Source organism: Indicator indicator, chromosome 4 (genome assembly GCF_027791375.1).
Source record: "Indicator indicator isolate 239-I01 chromosome 4, UM_Iind_1.1, whole genome shotgun sequence".
Classification (NCBI taxonomy): Eukaryota; Metazoa; Chordata; class Aves; order Piciformes; family Indicatoridae; genus Indicator; species Indicator indicator.
In genome coordinates, this window is record NC_072013.1 from 37,599,008 (window position 1) to 37,618,402 (window position 19,395).

The 19,395-nt window shown below is 45.1% G+C and overlaps 1 protein-coding gene across 1 annotated transcript in view; it reads left to right on the top strand.

Annotated features, from left to right (window-relative positions):
• FMN1 (formin 1) overlaps positions 1-19,395 on the top strand; it is a 167,624-nt gene that overhangs the window by 40,148 nt on the left and 108,081 nt on the right. The window contains exons 4-5 of the mRNA XM_054400699.1: positions 11,779-12,557; positions 15,698-15,848. Of these exons, the coding sequence (XP_054256674.1) occupies positions 11,779-12,557; positions 15,698-15,848 (930 nt within the window). The remainder of the gene's footprint in view (positions 1-11,778; positions 12,558-15,697; positions 15,849-19,395) is intronic.

Below are 19,395 nucleotides of genomic sequence, written 5' to 3' on the forward strand. Positions count from 1 at the left end.
GGTCAGGGATTAGAATGTGCTGCCCAGGGAGGTGGCTGAGTCACCAACCATGGATGTGTTTAAAGGTGGTTTGGATGTGGTGCCTGGGGCTGTGATTTAGGGGTGAGCCTTGCAGAGTAGGGTTGTGGGTTGGACTTGGTGATCCTGAGGGTCTCTTCCAACCTGAATGTTTCTGTGATGCTGTGATTCATCTCAATAATTTTACATGTAAATAGGACAGCTGTATAAAACCAAGGGCTGGAAGGGAGGTGGTGTGAGCTTAGGTATTGTTCTAAGTATTGCTCTTCCCCATGAGGGTGGTGAAAGACTGGCACAGGTTGCCCAGGGAGGTGGTGGAATCCTCATCCCTGGAGGTTTTTGCAGCCAGGCTGGATGTGGCTGTGAGCAACCTGCTGTAGTGTGAGGTGTCCCTGCCCATGGCAGGGGGGTTGGAACTGGATGATCCTTGAGGTCCCTTCCAACCCTGACAATTCTGTGATTTTATGGTTCTGTGATTGTGTAGCAAAGTTCTTTAAGTGGTTTAATTTGTGTAACCTCAAGTGGTTGGGTGTTAGTTAGTAACTAGGGAAGGGCTGAGGGGAGGATACCTACCTGTGAGGAAAGTAAACCTGAGTGAATGTATTTCCACAGAAACAGTTACAAAGGTCCCTGGCAATCAGGCTAAGGAAAGCCAACTTCAAGGCAATCTGGAAATCAGTGTGTGAGGAGCATGGAAAAGGGGACAGAACATTTAGAGAGAACAGAAGGTCCACGAACAGGTGCAGAGAGGAAGTGCTGAAGCTTAGAACACCATAGGACTGTGTGCAGTCCATGCTGAAGGGGTGGTTTGTGTCTTGTGTGGAATAGCTACCTGAAGTACATTTGTCCTTTGCAGAAGACAGCTACAGAATCCTTGTGTCAGAGATCTTTGTGTGGCTGTTCATGCTCTTCCCATAGTGACAGGAGTGGAGGTGTGGTTTTTACCTTTATATCGATGTGTTCATCAGTAAATTTGCAGATGACACCAAGCTGGGAGCTTGAGTGGATCTGTTAGAGGGTAGGAGGGCTCTGCAGAGGGACCTTGACAGGCTGGCTGGCTGAGCCAAGTCCAAGGGCATGAGATTTAACAAGTTCAAGTGCCAGGTTCTACACATTGGTCACAACAACCCCAAGCAGTGCTACAGGCTGGGGACAGAGTGGCTGGAGAGCAGCCAGGCAGAGAGGGACCTGGGGGTGCTGGTTGGCAGCAGCTGAACATGAGCCAGCAGTGTGCCCAGGTGGCCAAGAGAGCCAATGGCATCCTGGTCTGGATCAGGAATAGTGTGGCCAGCAGGAGCAGGGAAGTCATTCTGCCCTGTGCTCAGCACTGGCTAGGCCACACCTTGAGTGCTGTGTCCAGTTCTGGGCTCCTCAGTTCAAGAAAGGTGTTGAGATGCTGGAAGGTGTCCAGAGAAGGGCAACAAAGCTGGGGAGGGGTCTGGAGCACAGCCCTGTGAGGAGAGGCTGAGGGAGCTGGGGGTGTTTAGCCTGGAGAAGAGGAGGCTCAGGGGAGACCTCATTGCTGTCTACAGCTACCTGAAGGGAGGTTGCAGCCAGGTGGGGGTTGGTCTCTTCTCCCAGGGACCAGCAGCAGAACAAGAGGACACAGTCTCAAGCTGTGCAGGGGGAGTTTAGGCTGATCTTAGAAAGAAGCTCTTCACAGACAGAGAGATTGCCCTTGGAATGGGCTGCCCAGAGAGGTGGTGGGGCCAGCATCCCTGGAGGTGGTTAAGAAGGGACTGGATGAGGCACTTAGTGCCATGGTTTAGTTGATTAGATGGTGTTGGGGCATAGGTTGGATGTGGTGATCTCAAAGGACTTTTCCAACCTGGCTGATTCTGTGATGCAGTGACAGCTTAGCTTTGAATGAGCTGATCCTATTCTTGCTCCCACTGTATCCCATTGTCAGCACACAGTTCCAGTTGTAGATTTATTTATTTTTGTTAAACTTGGGGTACACCAAAAAACCCCAACCGCAAAAAAACGCCCAACAACCCCCCTCCAAAAATTTAAAAACCAAACAAAACCAAAGAAACCACAGACACCCCCACACAAAACCCAACCCCAACCCCAAATCAACAAACAAACCAAAAACCCCCACCAAACTCAAACACCAAATCCACCAAACCAGCTTTTTCTTATCTGTTATAGAGCCACTCTACTCAATCCATCCAAATGCACTGGCCAGGAGGTTGCAGCTCTTTTGACAGGCACTTCTTGCTGGCTTTGCAGTTGGAAGCCTGGCTGTTACTGATCCTGGGTCCTGGGAAAAGGTATAGAAGCAAAAAAAAAGAGAAGACAGAAAGCATATCTAAAGGACCAAGCTGATAAAGAATGGGACTTAATTTGGGAGAAGGATAATTTTGTGGCAGTATAATAAAAGTGAAGGGTGAGGAGGAGCCTGTGCTGAATATTATCATTTCAGTGACACATTTCCCATTTAGTACTCAGCTGAATGTTCATAGAAGATGAAACAGGAAAGGTGGGGAGAGAAAAGCAGCCCTGGAAATTGCTAGCAGAGAAGTTCAGGGAGCAAAGCAAAGGGATAATACAGAGGGAGGAACAAAGAATAGCTGAAGATGTTAATAAATGTTTCTTAATGTTGCATGAACTGAGCCTACAGAAGAGCTTTTAGGCTGTGTTATAAATACAAATTAATTCTGAAGTGAGACAAAGAACATGTTGCTGGCTACATCAAGAGTAGTTTGACTGAAACTAGAACAAGGAATTGAAAGAACATTAGAAACACAAACAGACAAGAATACACAAGAATACATGAATTGAAATGCTCACTAGAGAAATGCCACACAATTTGAGTGGCTTTTGCAGTAGGCAGAGTGGGCATTGTTGTGTTAATAACCTTCAGTTTCTCCTTGATTTGCTCTGTTCTGAGAAGTGAAGTTTGCTGGCTTGGAAGTTTTGCCAGAATAAGAAAAGAAATACCAGAAATGACAGCAGATGGAGTGCAAAGCACAGGGCATTTCTCAAACTCCTTTCTGCCTTAGGTTGCCTTTAAATACCTGCTTGTGTTTAGTGTAAATCCCTACTCGTTTTTAGTGTAAATCCTTACCTGTATTTCGTGTCAATCCCTACTTGTGTTTAGAGTCTTGCTCTCTCAGATGTTCATGCAGTTGTTGTTTTACCTGTTTGGCTTTTCAGAGTTGATTTTTTTTTTATTCTTTTTTGAGGTTAGGAGGTGTTTCTTGCAGACAGGACAAGGAAGAAGATTAAATGGAGAGTGTCATACCAATTATTTCAGTGTAATTGAACAAATGAGAGGGGGAAGAAGGAGCAAAACTTCTTTGGCATCTCCTTCCCCGTACACCACTCTAGAAATACAAGATTTTATTTTATCTTGTATCCCTCTGGATTGGTGGCACAGGAAGGAGAAATTGATGAGTGACATAAAAACTCCAGGTCGATGGCATTCTTTTTTTTCCCTTTTCTGGTAGATAATTCACTCCAGTTCTGCAGTTGCACTGACAGCCCTTTTTGACACGAGTCAGACCCTCAGCCTGTATAAAGATGAGTCTTACAGAAGCTGGGCATGGTCACTGCATCAAGCTTTCTACTCTAACAGCTTCCTCAATTAAATAATCTAATAATAATTTTGTAATGTAGCAGAGCCTTGAACTTCCTTCGTTATACAGACATGCATTTGTTTAAATACAGGAATGAATTTGCTAAGCGTGGCTAGAGAATAGCAAGTAAGGAAGTTAGGGAGAAGTCATTCTCAGCCATTCTAAATAAGTAATTTCTACTCAAATAGTTAACTATTAAAATTTTTCCTATGGGATATACAACTTGATCACCTCAAATAGTAAACTATTAAAATTCTAAATATACAACTTGGTCATCTCAAATAGTTAACTATTAAAATTCTAACTATAGCTTATACAACTTGGTTATTTCAAATAGTGAACTATTAAAATTCTTACTATAGGATATACAACTTGGTCATCTCAAAAAGTTAACTGTTAAAATTCTATCTATGGGATATACAACTTGGTCAGTTCAAGTACTTAACTATTCTTATTATAGGATATACAACTTGATCACCTCAAATAGTTAACTATTAAAATTCTAACGCTAGGATATACAACTTGGTCATTTCAAATACTTAACTATTAAAATTCTAACACTAGGATACACAAATTAGTCATCTGAAATACTTACCTATTAAAATTCCAACTCTAGGATATGCAACTCAGTCATTTCAAATAGTTAACTACTAAAATCCTACCTCTAGGACATACAACTTGGTCGTCTCAAATCTGTAACTCTTAAAGTTCCTACTACAAGGATAAACAGCTTGATCATCTAGGTTTCGTTTTCATGTTTTAATTTTAACTAGTTAAGCTATGAAAGATCTGCTTTGGGTTTGGATATTTAGTGCTGTCTGGCATGTCAAAGTACAATTTAATTCAAGGTGTTGAATAATTGTGAAGCTTAGTTGTTGGGAGAATAATATTTTGTTGATGTGCAAGCAAATAGCTGCATGCTCAGTGCCTAGTTAGAGGTTTAACTTCAAGCAGCCTGAGCTTGAGGACCTCTCCATAACACATCCTTGTAGAAGCTCTCAATTGTTGCAAGGACCACAAATCAGTCTTTAGGAGTAATTGCAGGTGGTGTTAAATCAGAAGCTATATTTTCTAGCAAGTATGATGTATATTTCAGATCAAATGTGATCTGTTTTTATAGTAAATATTTTGATGTTCAAGCTTGAGCTGAATTAGTGCTTAAAATGTTATCTGAATCATAGTTAAGTTACTAAATACTAAGAAATAGAGAGGAAAACTATGTTCTGTATACTCACTGTGGTCAGGTTTCCTCCCACCTCCTGTTGCTGCATCTCTATCAAACTGTATATTGAATTATTTTCAAATTAGAAAGAGAAGTAGACTCTCTGTACACAGCCTGGAAAAGTAGTTGGAGTTCTGGGAGTATTTTGAGACTGGGTAATCATTTAGCTTCCTTTTTTTGACTCTGAGGTGTAAGAATAATCCTTCCTGCATAGCCATGTAAGTGGAGATGCCATATGTGAGTGATTATATTTGTTGAAATATTTGTTAGAGAGGAATTTGGATTTTTTAATTTTTTTAATGTCAATTGGCACAGGTTTACTTTATTTTATTTTGTTTTTTCATTGAGAAATCCTTTTGCTAAATCTCTGATTGTTGTCAAAATGTAAAACAAATGTTTGTTTTTTCAAGGACAGAGATGTAACAAAAAAGGCCTTTTTTTCCCTTTGTCAACACAATGCAAGAATGAAAAAAAAGGGAGAGCTGTTCCAAAAACTGAAGATGAAATTACTTAGAATGAATAAAACTAAAAAGGCAGAGGCTGGCTGTGAAGTATTTGTTTTTCCTCTCTTTTCTCTGCACAGTACTTTGATGGCCAAAATACTATTAGGAGGAAAAAAAACCCACAGCACCACCAAACTGTAAAGTCTTTTCAAATATTTTTCTCCAGCAAGTCAAGAATTCTTATCTCTTTTTTTCCCTCTTTTTTTCTGTCTTTTTGTTTGTTGATCTCTCCACCCAAGCTGTCCAAGCATTGCCACTTCTAGAAACCATATCCTTGCCTACTTTTGTTTTCCTTCTGTCCTTTACTTTTCTCCTTCTCATGGCTTGCCACAAGTAACTGATTAGATGTAACAATCACTGTATAAAATCAGAGAAGCGAATCAAATCGAGCTCACTTTCTCTCCACTATGTTGTTGTGTTGTGTTTTTTTTCCCCCCAGGCTAATTGGAGTGAAAACTAGTAAAAGTGTGTGTTTCCCAGGGCCAGGAGAGGCCTGTCTCTGATGCACAGCTTTGTTCATTAAAGCCATGCCATTTTTACACACTGGCTTTTCCGAGCAGGCTTGCACTGCAGCACCAGTGAACAAAGATGATGCAGTACCAGCACAGCATTAACTTGCCAGTTGGAAAGCAAAAGTCCTGCAGATTCCTTCTGCTAAACATTTGGTTGGTTGGTTTCTTTTTTTTTTTGCTGTTACACTTTCCCAGTTTTTAAACATGCAATCCTAGGATAGCTCAGGTCAGAAGGGACCTCAGAGCTCATCTCCTCCAACCTCTCCCTGCCATGGGCAAGGACACATCTCAGCTAGACTTGGCTGCTCAAATAAGTCTTGACTAAGAACAAGCCATCAACTACTGTTTTAATTTAGATGGCTGTAGAGATTTATAGCTTCCTCATAGTCATGCATGCAAATTGTTCTCAAACTATTCATATTGAAGCAATTCTCTGTCATGACTTGAAAGTCTTTGTTCATATGAAATTACTTAATGTAAAGCAATAATACAAAAAATACCATTGAGCTGCCTGACTGTATTGACTATATTAAATGAGGCTCTAATCTTTCTGTCAGAATCACAGAATCATAAAAGGATTTGGGTTGGAAAGGACCTCCAAAGGTCATCCAGTCCAACTCTCCTGCATTCAGCAGGGACGGATTGCTAAAACACTTTCTGAGCCTGATCTTGAATATCTCCAAGGATGGGGCCTCAGCTTCCTCCCTGGGTTACCTGTTGCAGTGTTCCACCACCCTCATGATGCAGAACTTGTTCCTCACATCCAGTCTAAATTTCCTTTTCACTCACTTCAAATGATAGCAGCCTGCCAGAGAAGGCTGCAGAGGGACTGTTCCCAAAGGCTTGCAGGGACAGGATGAGAGACGATGGTTTGAAATGAGAGCAGAGCAGATTGAGATTGGATGTGAGGAACAAGTTCTGCACCAGGAGGCTACTGGAACACTGCAACAGGTTGCCCAGGGTGGGATTTGAAGACCCATCCCTAGAGATATTCAAGGTGATGCTTGACAGGGCTCTGAGCAACCTGATCTAGTGGAGGATGTCCCTGCTGACTGCAGTGGGCTTGGACTGGATGACCTTTGGAGATCCCTTCCAACACAAACCATTTTATGATTCTATGATAATGAATGGTTGTATTAACAAAAAAGTGATGTCAAAATGTATTCTAGTTCAAATTTAGTTACATTAATTTGAGTTAATTCAGTTTTACTTTGAGCTCTCCATAGACTCCTTCAAAACATGTATTGAGGTTGAATGATTATCAGGAAGGATTTTGCAGCCTGAGTTCTGAGATTTCATTCTAACAGGCAATATCATGTAAAAGGTTTAAGCCACAGGTAAGAGAAAATGGTGATTTTTTTTTTTTTGAACGTACTTTCAGTTACTGATTTTGAGGAGTCCAAGGTGCCTTAGTACACATGGATTTTCTTTATCATTTAATACTACATGTTGGTAAGGGTAGCTCCCTAAGATTTTAGATTGATTGATCTTGAAGAAATATTTGCCAGGAAGCAGACCTTTATTAAGACTCTGTAGGTATTATTTCTGTAGGGAGAGAGAAATAAAAGATATTAATCTGCATATTCTTGTTGAAAATGCCATCAGAGTTATATAAACTGAAAAGACTTCAAGGCCAAGCTGGATGAGACCTTGAGCAGCTGAGTGTAATTGAGAGGTGTCCCTGCCCATGGTGGGGAGGTTGGGGTAGATGCCCTCAGAGGTCCCTTCCAACCTGAGCCATTCTAGGGTTGCCTAATCTTGTCTTGGTGAACAAGATTTGTTCAAATACAGAAGGTTATTAATATAAAAACTTGAGTTATTCCTTATTGCCCTTTTATATTACAGTGGGTTGGATAAGGCTGACCCTCCCCATCAGTGGACTGTTCAGCACAGTCCCAGGGGTTTATTTTTGGAGAAGAAATCTGATGAAGAGCAACTGAAGGAGCTGGAGATGGTTAGTTTGGAAAAGATGAGGCTGAGGGAAGACCTCATTGCTCTCTACAGCTACCTGAAAGGAGGTTGTGGAGAGGCTGCTGCTGGTCTCTTCTCACAGGTCATTAGTGACAGAACAAGAGGGAATGGCCTCAAGCTTTGACTGGGGAGGTTTAGACTGGACAGTAGGAAACATTTTTCCCAGCAAGAGTGGTCAGGGATTGGAATGTGCTGCCCAGGAAGGTGGTGGAGTCCCCAAGCCTGGCTGTGTTTCAAGGTGGTTTGGCTGTGGTGCTTGGGGCTCTGGTTTAGGGGTGAGCCTTGTAGAGTAGGGTTGTGGGTTGGACTTGGTGATGCTGAGGGTCTCTTCCAACCTGAATGTTTCTGTGATTCTGTGATTTTTTTTAAAGCCTGCTTTTCTCTGCTTAGTCATTCTAATTATTGCATGAAATAATAATTAAGGCAGAAGAATTTTGAAAAGGTGAAAAAGCAAAAAAAACCCAAAGAAACCAAACGAACCAAAACCCACCACAAGATAGCGGCCATAGAAGTATCCCTTCAAATTTTATTTTGAATTTCAGCCACCAGTTTTATATTGTAAATTACAGACTGAAGATCTGGAGCTGAAAAGGTCTATAGGCCTAAAAAGAGTTGCTTTCATACTCAGTTAAAGGTAGTAAATAGTTTTGTTAAATACTCTGCTTGTTTTACAGTGTGTTTTTAAGGTGGTTTCGGATTTACTGCTGGGAAAAATCCTTAAACTTGAAAGGAATTGTTCTCTCAGGGAGTTTTTTCATGTCCAAGAGGGACAAAGTTGTATGATATGTTAAAAAAAAAAAAGAGAAGCCAGATTCCCTAAGGCAAACTTACTTCATTACCTCATTTATGGATCACTATTCAAGTTTAAAAAGAGAGGTGATTGCTGTGGTGTGATTCAGGTGGCAGAAAATCTTGTGGTGCTTGGACTGAACTAGTAATTAAACTGAGCAACAACAGACTTTGACAGAGCAGGAAAGCAAGAAGCGAAAGAAAAAAAGGCTTAGCAAGAGATACTCTGTTTATTGTACATATTAGTCCTGCTTCTTCTAGAAAACTAACAGAAATTGGGTTGTTTCCAATTGAAATCTCTGTTTGATTATCTTTCATTCAAGCTTGATTTCCCACTTGCCAGTTAACAAAAGAAGCATTTTGCACCCAATATCTGCAGACTGTCTGATCTAGATTTTATCTTAGCAAGCTGATCATATGGCTGGAAGTGTTTGCATCTCTCTGGAAGTCTTTGCATGGCCCCAGTGTTTGCAGCTATCTCTCTATTCAAGCTTCTTTCTATGCCAGGAAATCACAATTATTCTACTACTGTGTTTACCACACAGAGCATCACATGCAGGACTTGGCTGCATGTTAATTAATGCTATGAAATATTAACTCTGACCTAATCGTAGAATCACAGGACATTAGAGGTTGGAAGGGACCTCCAGAGATCATCAGGTCCAACCCCCCTGCCAGAGCAGCATCACACAGGGTAGACCACACAGGAATGCATCCAGGTGGCTTTGGAAAGTCTCCAGAGAAGGAGACTCCACAACCTCTCTGGGCAGCCTGCTCCAGGGCTCTGGCACCCTCACTGGAAAGCAGTTTCTCCTCATGTTGAGCTGAAACCTTCTCTGTTCAAGTTTGTATCCATTGTTCCTTATCTTGTGCACGACTGAAAAGAGCCTGGCCCCCTCCACTTGACCCCCAGCCCTCAGCTATTGATAGACATTGGTCAGATCCCTCTCAGCCTTCTCTTCTCCAGACTAAACAGCCCCAGGGCTCTCAGTCTCTCTTCACAGGGGAGATGCTCAAGTCCCCTAAGCATCCTCCTGGCTCTCCCTTGGACTCTCTCCAGCAGGTCTCTGTCTCTCTTGAACTGGGGAGCCCCAAACTGGACATAGGATTGCAGCTGTGGTCTCAGCAGGGCAGAGTAGAGGAGGAGCAGAACCTCCATAGCCCTGCTGGCTACACTTTCCTTGATGCACCTCAGACATTTTAGTTGGAATCAGAAGTAGGGAGTTGTGGTAAGTTACCACTTCTGGCCAGCACTATGTGGGAATTTTTTAGCTGTCAACTGCAGCACCTGCAGGAATTGAGGAAAATCAGAGCTCATGATTTTCTTGTGTTGAAAAATTGGCTTCCCTTGGTGCAGAGAATGTGGGAAAAAGAGGGGAGATGCTTTTTAGGAGTCACTGCCTTGCAAAGGAGCAGGGTAACACCAGGCAGCTGCCTGGTGGTGTCATGGCATAGCAGAAAATAGCTTGTAGGCACTTAATCACCTTGGGTTGGATTATTTAAAGAAGATATTTCTGTGTCAAATGCTTTTCTGATATCTGATCAGAGAAGTGGATGCTCTGTCTTCCTTGTTTGCAAATATTCTTGAAAAGTTCTTGTTTCCTTCTACCTGAGGTAAATCCTCTTCATCCCCTTGGTTCTAAGATCTATTTTGTATCTGGTAGTGATGAAATTTTAATGCAATAGTAAAGCTAAATTTGAAGGAGAATTTGTGTACCTCTGTGAAATCAGCTGCTGAGAAGACTATTAATAGCTTGAGACAGCCTTTTAATTTGTTTATTTTGTATTTTATCTGGGAGGAATTTCAATTTCTGCTGTGTTTAATCTGTTTGTTACTCCCTAACATGTTAACTGTGGTGTATTTATGAAGTCAGTAAAGTAATTTCATTAAGCTGAATACCATTTGAGAAAGGTACCTTTTTATTTTCATGATGAGCTATGAATTCCTGCATTCAGCAATTAAAAACCAGCAAGTCTGCTTGCTAAATTGGTCTTCTGTTTATTTACTCATGTTTTCTTGAATCATGCACTGCTTACATCTCTTTAAAGATTAGTCATTGTCTCAGGCAATAGCTTGCAGTGAAGCCATTTAGAACTGAGAAAGAGAAATGGTTCAGGTTGTGCTCAAAGTAAGAGCACAGCCTGAACATGGAGGGCTTTAATTACTGCAAAATAACCACTTCAGAAGGATCTTCACCATCTTCATCAATGGCATTGATGAGGGCACAGACAGACAGAGTCTGCTCAGCAAGTTTCCTGACAATACCAAACTGAGAGGCTTGGCTGAGACACCTGAAGGCTGTGAGGCCATTCAGAGACTTGTCAGACTGAGAGCTGGGCAGAGAGGAACCTCCTGAGGGTCAAGAAGGAGAAGTGCAGAGTCCTGCACCTGGGAAGCAATAATCAACTGCAGCAGGACAGGCTGGGAGGGGATCTGCTGGAGAGCAGCCCCAAGGAGAAGGACCTGGGAGTGCTGGTGGATAACAAGGTCTGCATGGCACAGCAATGTGCCCTGGGGGCCAAGAAGGCCAAGGGGGTCCTGGGGGGCATTCAGAGGAGTGTGTGCAGCAGAGCCAGGGAGGTTCTCCTCCCCCTCTGCTCTGCCCTGCTGAGACCTCACCTGGAATATTGCATCCAGTTGTGTGCTGCCCAGTTCAGGAGAGACAGGGATCTGCTGGAGAGAGTCCAAGAGAGGGCTGCAAGGATGCTGAAGGGACTGGAGCAGTGCCTGGGGAGGAGAGGCTGAGAGCCCTGGGGGTGGTTAGTGTGGAGAGGAGAAGACTGAGAGGGGATCTGATCAATAGCTGAGGGCTGGGGGTCAGGAAGGAAGGGACAGGGACAGGCTCTGCTCAGTTGTGCCCTGGGATAGGACAAGGGGCAATGGAGAGAAACTGCAGCACAGGAGGTTCCACCTCACCATGAGGAGGAACTTCTTGACTGTGAGGGTCCCAGAGCACTGGAGCAGGCTGCCCAGAGAGGTTGTGGAGTCTCCTTCTCTGGAGCCTTTCCAGCCCCATCTGAATGTGTTCCTGTGTGAGCTGTGCTGGATTCTCTGGTCCTGCTCTGGCAGGGGGTTGGACTCAATGATCTTTGAAGGTCCCTTCCAACCCCTAACATCCTCTGATCCTGTGATCCTGTGGTCTTTGCACTAAGAGTTTGTTGTTGTTGTTGTTGTTCTGCAGTCTCAGTTTGAGCTCAAGGTCTTCCATATCCGTGGAGAACATGCTGTATCCACTGCTCAGCTGGAGGAAGCCATTGCACAGCTGAGGAATGAGCTGGACAATAAACTGAAGAGAAGGAATGAGAAAGCAAAGGACATTGCTGTTTCTACTGAGGATGAGAACCCCCCAAAGACCTTCCGCACCGTCTGCATCCAGACTGACAGAGAGACCTTCATAAAGCCCAGTGAAGAGGAGAGCAGAACTGTCAAAAATAACCAAATAGTACCCAAAAAGCTCAACATTTCTTCTTTGTCACACAATACTTCTGCCCAAAGTGAAAATAAGGACAGTTACAATGCACAGTCTCCAGAAAGTGTCTTAAGTTCTCAAACAAAACAAATGCTGCCCCCTCCTCCTCCTCCTCCTCCACCCCCTCCTCCCCTTCCTGATTCTTCACTCCCAGGTCAAGTTCCTCCTCCACCACCACCTTTGCCAGCAGGTCCAACCTCAGTGACATCTCAGCTCGGCTCTGGTCCCCCCTTGCCCCCTCCTCTACCTGAAGGCTGTAGGCATTTCCAAGCGCCGCTGCCTCCGCCACCGCCCCTGCCAGGCCTGGGCCCTCCTCCTCCTCCTCCTCCACCACCTGGATCTGGGTTACCTCCCCCACCTCCCCCTCTTGGGCCTGGGTTCTTTCTCGGTAGCACTTTATCTTCACCCCAAGGTCCTCGCAAGCCTGCCGTTGAGCCCGGCCGCCCCATGAAGCCTCTCTACTGGACACGGATACAATTACAGGAGAGCAGGTAAAGTGCCTGGAGGGGGCTGTGGAGGGGCTGGTTACAGGACATGGTGCAAGGATGTGAGCTCTGGAAGGCTGAGGAGCAAGCAAGGACCAGGCTAGGAATGTGTAGCACAGTCAGAGTAGAGGAGTGTGCCTCCTGCAGTTCCACAAATCCAAGTGCAAGCTGCTGCACCTGGGCTGGGGCAATCCTCGGTATCAAGACAGACTTGAGGATGACAGGATGGAGAGCAGCCCTGCAGAGAGGAGCTTGGGGATAATAATTGTGGATAAAAATTAAAACATGGGTTAGCAAGATGAGCCTGAAGGCCAGAAAGCAGGCTGCATCCTGGGCTGCACTGCAAGAAGCATGGCCAGAAGGTTAAGGGAGGTGATTCTACCTCTTTGCTCTCATGAGACCCCACCTGGAATGCTGCATCCAGCTCTGGGGGTTCCCAGTACAAGGCATGGACCTCTCAGAAGGAGCTGTAAGAAGTGTCAGAAGTCTGGAGCCCATCTCCTATGAGTAAAGTTTGAGAGAGAGTTGGGGTTGTTCAGCCTGGAGACTTCCCATGTATAAAGGCAGCCTGTGAGAAAGATGGAGAAAGACTTTCTACTTGGGCCTGGAATGGCAGCACAAGAGACAACAGTTTTGTTATAAATAAGCCAGCTAAAAAAATGTCTTTTAAAGCTGAAATCAAGTAGATTTAGATGGTGTATAAGGAAGATGTTTTTACAGAAGGGTTGGTGAGACAGTGGAACAGTGGATGTCTTGCACCTGGGGAAGGACAACCCCATGTGTCAGTACAGGTTGGGGACTGAGCTGCTGGAGAGCAGTGAAAGGGACAAGGACCTGGGGGTCCTGGTGGATGGAAGGTTGACCATGAGCCAGCAATGTGCTCTGGTGGCCAAGAAGGCCAATGGCATCCTGGGGGGGATTAGAAGGGCTGTGGTCAGTAGGTCCAGAGAGGTTCTCTTCCCCTGCTGCTCTGTCCTGCTGAGGCCACATCTGGAACATTTCATCCAGTTCTGGGCCCCTCAGGCCCAGGGACCTCAGGGAACTGCTTGAGAGAGTCCAGCACAGAGCCACAAAAGTGATTAAGGGAGTGGAACATCTTCCTTATGAGGAGAGCCTGAGGGAGCTGAGGAGAGGAGGAGCCTGAGAGGTGACCTCATTGCTGTTGATAAAGATGTGCAGGGGGAGTGCCCAGAGGCTGGAGCCAGGCTCTGCTGGGTGATGCCCAATGCCAGCACAAGGGGCAGTGGTGGAAGTGAGGCATAGGAAGTTCCATGGAAATAGGAGGAAGAATTATTTCCCTGTGAGGGTGACAGAGCCCTGGCACAGGCTGCCCAGGGGGGTTGTGGAGTCTCCCTCTCTAGAGGGAGGTTGGAGTAGATGAGCTCTGAGGTCCCTTCCAACCTGAGCCATTCTAGGCACCTGTGACCATTCTATGATTGTAGTATCAGGGAGGGTAAAGCTGTGAAGCTGTAAGCATGTCTGTGACACAGAGTGTGCTCCATCAGTGGGTGCTCAGAGAAAAAATTAGAGTTCCTTCAACATTTGTGGTAGTCAAGGTACAGTTGAGTGTTAAGTAGAAAGAAATCTAAATTGGGGAGGGGGGGACCAGCTAACTTTGGTTGCCCTTCAGTAGGTAGCTTGCATTTTGTTGTATGTTACATCTAATGAAACTACCACAGAATCACAGAACATTAGGGGTTGGAAGGGACCTCCAGAGATCATCCAGACCAACCCCCCCTGCCAGAGCAGCATCACCCAGGGTAGACCACACAGGAACACATCCAGGTGTGCCTGGAAAGCCTACAGAGAAGGAGACTCCACAACCTCTCTGGGCAGCCTGCTCCAGGGCTCTGGCACCCTCACTGAAAGGAAGTTCCTCCTCATGTTGAGCTGAAACCTTCTCTCTTCAAGCTTGTACCTGTTGTTCCTTATGTTGTTCCTCTGCACCACCCAAAAGAGCCTGGCCCCCTCCACTTGACCCCCACCCCTCAGCTACTGATAGACATTGATCAGATCCCCTCTCAGCCTTCTCTTCTCCAGACTAAACAGCCCCAGGGCTCTCAGTCTTTCTTCACAGGGGAGATGCTCAAGTCCCCTAAGCATCCTCCTGGCTCTCCTTTAAGTACCTCTAGTGACATCATCCATTGGTATTTTGTGGGGGTTTTCATCACTTTTTGTGATGGCAAACAGTTGCACTGCCTTTTGGTGACATCTGCTGGAAGATGTGGGCCCACTTTCTGCTGATAAACAGAGAGCAACACTCAGAGGTTTGGTTCCACACATTTTTCTGAAGCACTGGAAGTTTGAAATGAGTGGAACAGTACTGGAGTGCTGTCTCTGCAGCACTGCATTGCCATTTCCCCCAATCCAGATAAAACCAGAGTGTTGCATAAGCAACTTCCAGAGTGATCCAAAACTAAATCTGCTTTTGGGAGGCAAAGGTGGGAAAAAAAACCCAAAATACAACACCTCTGCTGTGAGGACAGGCTGAGAGAACTGGGGGTGTTGAGCCTGGAGAAGAGAAGGCTCCAAGGGGACCTCAGAGCTGCCTTCCAGTACCTGAAGGGATCCTGCAGGAAGGCTGCAGAGGGACTTCTCATCAGGGTGTCCAGAGACAGGCCAAGGGGGAATGGTTTGAAGCTGAGGCAGAGCAGGGTTAGAGTGGAGCTGAGGAAGAAGTTCTTCAGTAGGAGGGTGGTGAGACTCTGGCACAGGCTGCCCAGGGAGGCTGTGGCTGCCTCCTGCCTGGGGGTGTTGAAGGCCAGGCTGGATGAGACCTTGAGCAGCTGAGTCTAGTTGAGAGGTGTCCCTGGGCATGGTGGGGAGGTTGGAGCAGATGAGCTCTGAGGTCCCTTCCAACCTGAGCCATTCTGGGATTCTGGGACAGTCTGGAAAGCATGGATATAAACAGCTCAACTTTTTGGTGCAGCCCTCTAAGAAAAAAATTGACTGCTTGCAAGAGCAAGGTCTAGGGGAAGAATGGTGTTCGTATAGCAGAGGTCTAAGGGAAGGAGTGGTGTTTGCATAGCAGAAGTGCATGTTGCCTGGTGTTGTAAATCCGTCATGGTGAGATGTTGTGGTTAGAGCTGTTGTGGGTTTTCAAACAATATTTATTTGAAATGTTATCATTGCCTTTCCCTTCATAGGAAAACTGCCATGCCAACCTTGTGGGAATCACTAGAAGAACCTGATATACTTGATACTACTGAGTTTGAATATTTATTCTCCAAAGACACCACTCAGGAAAAAAGAAAGCCATTATCAGAGACTTATGAAAAAAAAACCAAAGCCAAAAAGGTATTTCAGTTTTTGTTTTAGATTTGCCTTTTTTTCTGTATCCCTCTTCAGTTTGACACTTTAATCAACCCCCCTTTTTATTAGTCATTGAATGCACAGATCATGAGGTGGGTTTGTAAATCTCATTTTAAAGCAACAGAGGTGGACTCTTGCTTGGATTGTGGGGTTGTTGTTTACCTTGGAAGGTTTCTTGCCTTTGAAAAGTGAAAGTTCCACATCCCAGTGAAGTGGTAAAAAGTTTGTACAGAACTGGGTGCAAGTTCCAATACTTAACCTGAAAGTGCCAATAGTTCAGGCCATGCCTGCCCTTGAGCTGATTTATGCTCAAAGTCTGTCATTAGGTTGCTCTAGCAAACCTCTCTTCCACTGAGATTAGGCTTGGGGCAGTGTGGCTGGAAAGCTGCTGGCAGAAAGGGACCTGGGGGTGCAGCTGAAGAGGAGCCAGCAGTGTGCCCAGGTGGCCAAGAAAGCCAAAGGCATCCTGGCTGGGATCAGCAATGCTGTGTCCAGCAGGAGCAGGGAGGGGATTGTCCCCTGGGGCTCAGCTCTGGGGAGGCCACAGCTGGAGTGTTGTGTCCAGTTTGGGGCACCTCAGTCCAAGAGAGATGTGGAGGTGCTGGAGGCAGGGCAGAGGAGGGCAAGGAAGCTGGGAAGGGCCTGGAGAAGAAATCTGATGAAGAGCAACTGAAGGAGCTGGGGATGGTTAGTGTGAAACAGAGGAGGCTGAGGGGAGACCTCATTGCTCTCTGCAACTACCTGAAAGGAGGTTGTGGAGAGGCTGCTGCTGGTCTCTTCTCACAGGTCATTAGTGACAGAACAAGAGGGAATGGCCTCAAGCTGTGACTGGAGAGGTTTAGACTGGACAGTAGGAAACATTTTTCCCATCAAGAGTGGTCAGGGATTGGAATGTGCTGCTCAGGGAGGTGGTGGAGTCCCCAAGCCTGGCTGTGTTTCAAGGTGGTTTGGCTGTGGTGCTTGGGGCTCTGGTTTAGGGGTGAGCCTTGTAGAGTAGGGTTGTGGGTTGGACTTGGTGATGCTGAGGGGCTTTTCCAACCTGAATGTATCTGTGATTTCTGTAATGCTTTTGGAAAAAATCAAGCAAGACAGGGCTGTTGAAAAATGCCAAACCCCCTTTTTTTTCTGGTGGGGACAGGCCAATCATGTCTGTAATGGCCAAAGGTTTCCACAGTAGCTGTGTCAGGACCATAGCACTGATCCTTTAATAGAAAGAGCTTGTGCTTGTCAATTACTGTGTGCAGACAAGGGAAAAGAAATGGCATTAGTGGTATTTGCTGCAGGAAAAATTCTAGGAGGAGTAAGATTGCTCCTGTTTTCCTAAAATGATATGGTTATAAATTAGAAACTGATTTAATGATATATTGTATGGTACATCTGTTTGAGATTACCTGTTTGGAACCACCAGAGGGCACTTTGCAAGCTGTGCTCTCTCCTTGTTTTGCAATTTCATGATACACATAATGTGAAGTACACCAAGCAGTGCAATCACAGAATCACAGAATGTTAGGGGTTAGAGGGGACCTCCAGACACTATCCAGTCCAACCCCCCTGCCAGAGCAGCATCACCCAGGGCAGGTCACACAGGAATGCATCCAGATGGGTTTGGAAAGTCTCCAGAGCAGGAGACTCCACAACCTCTCTGGGCAGCCTGCTCCAGGGGAGGTTTTGGCTGGACATTAAGAAAAGTTATTTCACAGCAAGAGTGGTCAGACACTGAAATAGGCTGCCCAGGGAGGTGGTGGAATCACCAGCCCTGGATGTGTTTAAAGATCATTTGGATGTGGTGCTTAGGCATATAGTTTGGGGGCGACCCTTGTAGAGTAGGGTTCTGGGTGGACTTGGTGATCCCGACGGTCTCTTCCAACCTGAATGTTTCTTTACCCATTTGTCCACATAGTAGATGCCTTATGGCACATGGATAAAAATATTCACTGTATGCTGGGCTTTTGTTGCTTCAGCTGGTAGACATCTACCATTTTTAGCCAGAAATATCTAGATCTTGTCCTACATCAATGAAATGGATGCTTTGCTTTCCAGTACCATTTGGAAGGTTATGTTCAGAAGGGAAAATTCTGACTATATATTCATATATATTTATATCTGTGTCTGCATCTATCTATTCATATAATGCAATTGCAATATGATACATAATTAATAGAACAAGTATTTCTAATAGAGAATATATTTATACTCCTACATATGTTTGATGTCAAAGTAGGAGAATACATAGAAGATTCTGTGGGCAGCTCTGCTGCTCCTGCATTTCATTTACAACATGGGTAATGAAATATTATTTCTGTAGCCACCATCTAAATACAAGAGGCTTTAAGGGTACTGGAGCAGGCCCTTTAGAAAGCTTTCAGGTATGGGCTGAAATACAACAATAAGAGCAAAGCTAATACAGTTAAGGAGATTGAACTAGATAATGAGGAGCAAGAATTGTCAAAACAGTCTGCTGCTAAAAAGGGAATACAGAACCCAATGGATCAAGGGATGCACTGCCTGCAAGCCAAGCTGCTTGGCAGTGTCTCAGTTAAGAACTGCCTGTAGGTTTATGCACTCCAGCTGTATGAATCTATGGTTCTCTTTACAGAAACACTGAAAACTGAAAGCAAGTAGGAGATTAGAACTTGAACCTGTTTCTTTGGAAAAAAAGGAAAATAGAGAAAATGTAGCCCAACCAACCAACCCAAAGCAACCAAACAAAAGCATTGTTGTTCTTGGAAGAGCACGTCTTCCCATAGAACTGAATGGAATTTACAGTCATAGAATGGGTTGGGTTGGAAGGTACTTCCAAAGGTCATCCAGTCCAAGTCCTCTGCAGTCAGCAGGGACATCCTCTACCAGATAAGGTTGCTCAGAGCCCTGTCCAGCCTGATCTTGAATATCTCCAGGGATGGGGCCTCAACCACCTTCCTGGGCAACCTATTCCAAGGTTCCATCACCCTCCTGTTGCAGAACTTGTTCCTCACATCCAGTCTAAATCTGCTCTTCTCTAGTTTGAAGCCATTGTCCCTCGTCCTCTCCCTGCATGCCTTTGGGAACAGTCCCTCTGCAGCCTTCTTGTAGCCCCTTCAGGTCCTGACAGGCTGCTCTTAGGTCTGCCTGGAGCCTTCTCTTCTCCAGGCTGAACACCCCCAGCTCCCTCAGCCTGTCCTCATAGCAGAGTTGCTCCGACCCCATGATCATTTTCATGGCCGTCCTCTGGACCCTCTCCATCAGGTCCATGTCCTTCTCACATCCATCTCAGACTCTGGAAGCCTTCTGTAGGTGTTTACATGGAAGGCTGAAGTTTAAATACAAACAGTTTTGCTTTTGTTCATTCTAAACTTCTTGTCTGTATGTCCCCATGCAAATCTTCAAGCTGATAGCCTTGGGTCATTGCTTTCAAGCCATAGATTCTCCCTTTCCTGTTCAATCTGCAGAACCCAAATCTGTTCTTGTGGTGCCAAATAAAAGAAAGGCTGAGCTGGACATACACAGAATCACAGAAGCATTCAGGTTGGAAGAGACCCTCAGGATCACCAAG